The sequence below is a fragment of the Nestor notabilis genome, unplaced genomic scaffold, assembly GCF_000696875.1.
Source record: "Nestor notabilis isolate BGI_N333 unplaced genomic scaffold, ASM69687v1 scaffold13877, whole genome shotgun sequence".
NCBI classification, from domain to species: Eukaryota; Metazoa; Chordata; class Aves; order Psittaciformes; family Psittacidae; genus Nestor; species Nestor notabilis.
This window is the reverse complement of record NW_009935226.1, coordinates 36,894-40,279: the sequence shown is the minus strand read 5'-3', so window position 1 is coordinate 40,279 and position 3,386 is coordinate 36,894. Positions and strand designations below refer to the sequence as shown.

At 51.8% G+C, this 3,386-nt stretch overlaps 1 protein-coding gene across 1 annotated transcript in view; it reads left to right on the top strand.

Moving 5' to 3' along the window:
• Positions 1-502: 502 nt before the first annotated feature.
• TMEM63B (transmembrane protein 63B) overlaps positions 503-3,386 on the top strand; it is a 16,934-nt gene continuing 14,050 nt past the window's right edge. The window contains exons 1-3 of the mRNA XM_010017739.1: positions 503-679; positions 1,317-1,396; positions 3,205-3,243. Coding sequence (XP_010016041.1) covers positions 503-679; positions 1,317-1,396; positions 3,205-3,243 — 296 coding nt within the window. The remainder of the gene's footprint in view (positions 680-1,316; positions 1,397-3,204; positions 3,244-3,386) is intronic.

Here is a 3,386-nt window from a genome sequence, read left to right as displayed (position 1 = left end):
ATAAAGTTAATGTCACACAGGCAGGCAAAGGAAATTGTGGGATCATGACGCAGCAACTGTCCATAGCAGTTTGTTTCCATCATCCAGATGTGACTTCATCCCCTCACCACCCCACACCTTTGTTCTTTCTTGTACCTGAATGTTCTCTCTGTTGAGGTGGAAGGGATGACACACTGTCTCCCAGGAAAAGGAGCAGTCCATGAGAAAGAGATGCACCCTGAAGGGCATGAAAGTGGGGGAACAAGGAAGAGAGCTTAGGAACTGTGGGTGATGGGACCACACACAGCTGCTGAAGTACCTGGGCTTTTCCAGCACACTCACACTCAGAGGAGGCTTCTCCAGATGATCTGTCCCTAGACACTGGTTCCTGTGGAAATCCTGTAGTGCAGAGGAGCCTGAGGGAGCAGGCAAGGCTGGCCCCTAACTCCAGCAGGGGTTGTTCAGCTGTTGTGCTTCTAACCATGCTTTTCCTTTCCCTAGGGAAGACGATGAAGCTGTAGAGATGCTTCCCTACGTGATTGCCACGCTTGGCTCAGCAGGGGCCACCTGCAAAACCTCTACATGCAACAACAGCACCAAGGACTACTGCTACAGTGCCCGCATCCGCAGCACTGTGCTGCAGGGCCTGCCCTTCGGAGGGGTGCCCACTGTCCTAGCCCTTGATTTTATGTGCTTTCTCGTAAGTCTACTTACTGTTGCTTCAGCACCTTTTCCCTTCATCAGCCCTGAAGGGAGGACTGTGGTTGGGTGGTTAGAGTTGAAGGCCCCAATGCCATCCCTTACTTTGCTGCTGTCTGACTTTATGGCCCTGATTATGTCCCTTACCTACTGTGGTCTTAGCCACTATTGACTTAACTCCAATACTAGCACACTGAGCCCATGGAAGGTGTTGCAAATTTTCCTAAGGACATGGGTCAGATTAGGTCAGTCCTGCATCCCAAAACTCCTGCTTATGGTGTCAGGTCCCTGCAACTTTACCCATGCAAAGGCTTTGCTTGTTCTGCCTTGGAAACTAACTGCAGGACCACAGATACTGTAGGGATAATCTCATCTCTTTGGGGACCTCAGGGCCTTTTGATCCTGTTGCTAACTTAGCTACTGTGTGTTGCACCCTGGACATGTGCCTCCCACAGCCATCCAGATAGCTTGATTTTAACAGACCTGGGGAACTTGTGCTGACCCATGATCTCAGTGTGGTGTTAGCTAAGCAGTTCTGTCCCCTCCTACCCTACCTGTTCCTGAGGCTCTGCACATAGAGGTTAAGGGCAGAGTTGGACAGTGCCTCATCTCACAGCTCTTCCTTTGCTCTCTTCTAGGCGCTGTTGTTTGTCTTTTCAATTTTGCGTAAAGTTGCTTGGGACTATGGACGCCTGGCCCTGGTGACTGATGCTGACAGGTAAGCATGGGAGAAGGGCATGAGTGGTACCCTTCTTTCTGGGGGGCAGAAGGAATAAATCCCCTTGCATGTGCTAAAGGCAGCTGTGGAGGAGAGGCAAGCATGCGATTTGCACCCCCTGAGATCCAGGACAGGAAAAATCCTCACTTACTGGCTTTTTTGCTACAGTATCCTTCTCCCAACACAGGAGTGGCTATTGGCTTCATATAACTTATAGTCCCTACAGTGACAGAGGTGTGCGAGAACCCTTACAGAGGAACAGCAGATGGAAGGAAGAGAGTGAGGAAAAAAGGTCACAGGAAGGGTGAGGGCTGCCACAGTGAAGGCTTTGTTAAGCCTCTGAAGATATCTTTGGCTCTGCTAGATGCCGTTCTCATTAAGAGCACTTAAAAGTGGTAGGCTGCATTTCCAGGTGCAGTACTGCTGTGCTAATGTGAGTTTAGCTTGCATCTTAAGGGCTGATGAGTCGGTCTGGGTATGGATCCTTCCTACCCAGTGCATCTGTGGGCTACAGAGTCTGTTGGCAAAAGTTAGGGCCTATTGGGGATGGCAGCTCCACAGCAGAGTGAGATGCTATGGTTGTTTTTGCTGGCAGTAGCAGGAAGGACAGTGATTATTTTCTTTCACTGCAGACCAAGGAACTCTCCTGGATTAAGCCAGAAGGGTTGTGCAGGTAGTCCGCCCCTCTCCAGGGGTGCTTTGCTGTGTCAATGGTGCTTCATCACATGCTAGAGGCAAAATGTGACCTCTGAAGGCTGGCTGTGGTAGGTGATTCTTCCCTTTGAATCAGCTCCATGAGCTCATTGCACCCAAAGGCTCAAATGGGGCTGAGCTCTAGCCTGTTTGGTTCCTTTGGCGATACAGATTCAAGCAAGCTGCTCTTTAGGCACTCCCCGTACAACAGTGTAAAGAGTGCGAGTTGTTTTCTTCCAGCACCAATCCAGGAACTCTCCTGGTTTAAGTAAGTGGTCCTGGATGGTATTAGATAAGCAGGTGTGTCCTTGTGGCTCCATGGCCCCTCCTTTCGTGGCCTGACTGGGGGAATCAGCAATGTAGGAACATTGCGGGGAAAAAGAGGAGAAGGTTATAGCTGTATGAGACTTCATGGGGGAGAGGGCAGCAGCTCCTCAGGGTTAAGCTTTCTGGACCTTCATGAAAGCTTAGGTCATGTAAGTGCTGCCTGGTGGTCACATGGGCTGCACAGGTCTGGACTTAGGTGGTCTTTTTCTGATGCTTGAGGTGATGCTTGAGTACCTTGGGTGCAAGGGAGTGAGAGCAGTGGCTGTAGGCAGAGAGGGGTGCCAACTCTTTGGTGAGGGACAGCTGGTAAGTGATGACTGTGGTAAGAGCTGTGGATCACCAGGACCAGGATCCCAGGGAGCACCTGCTGCTGCTTGACCCACGTGCAGGGTGGGATGAGCATTTTGGGAGGGTAGCATGCAAGTGTGTTGGCTGCCTGGCTGGGGAGGAGAGGCATGGAAGGGGAGCTTAGATGGCAGTTGGGCAGCCCTGGCAGGCTGTCCTGCCTGGCCTTGTCCCTCAGACACTCCATGAGATGCCTGTGGTGTGGAGCCAGGCCGGTTTCCCTTCAGCTGGCAGCAGAGCAGGCTGATGGGGGCTCTGGGTTGTTGTGAGCTGGGGTGATGCCAGGCTCTTTAAGGAAGGTCTTCTCCAGTCTAACCATCAGCAGGTTTCTCTTCCTCGGGACAGTGTGGAGCTGTGCCGGGTGTGTAGCTCCCTGTGACGGAGGAGACCCAGCACCTGCTCCCAGGGTTGTAACCTCTCCCTTTCTGTTTCTGTGCCCCCAGGCGCCGACGCTGGCAGACGGAGCGAGAGGAGCGGGAATAGTATGTCATTTTCTCAGGGTCTCGTTTCTTCTCTCTTGCTTTCTCTCTCTCTCTCTTTCTCTCTCCTGTTCTCTTGCAGTTATCTGTCTTGCTTCTGAACTAATCTAAGTGGCTGGGAGTTTGGGCTTGGATTTGTGCCTTTC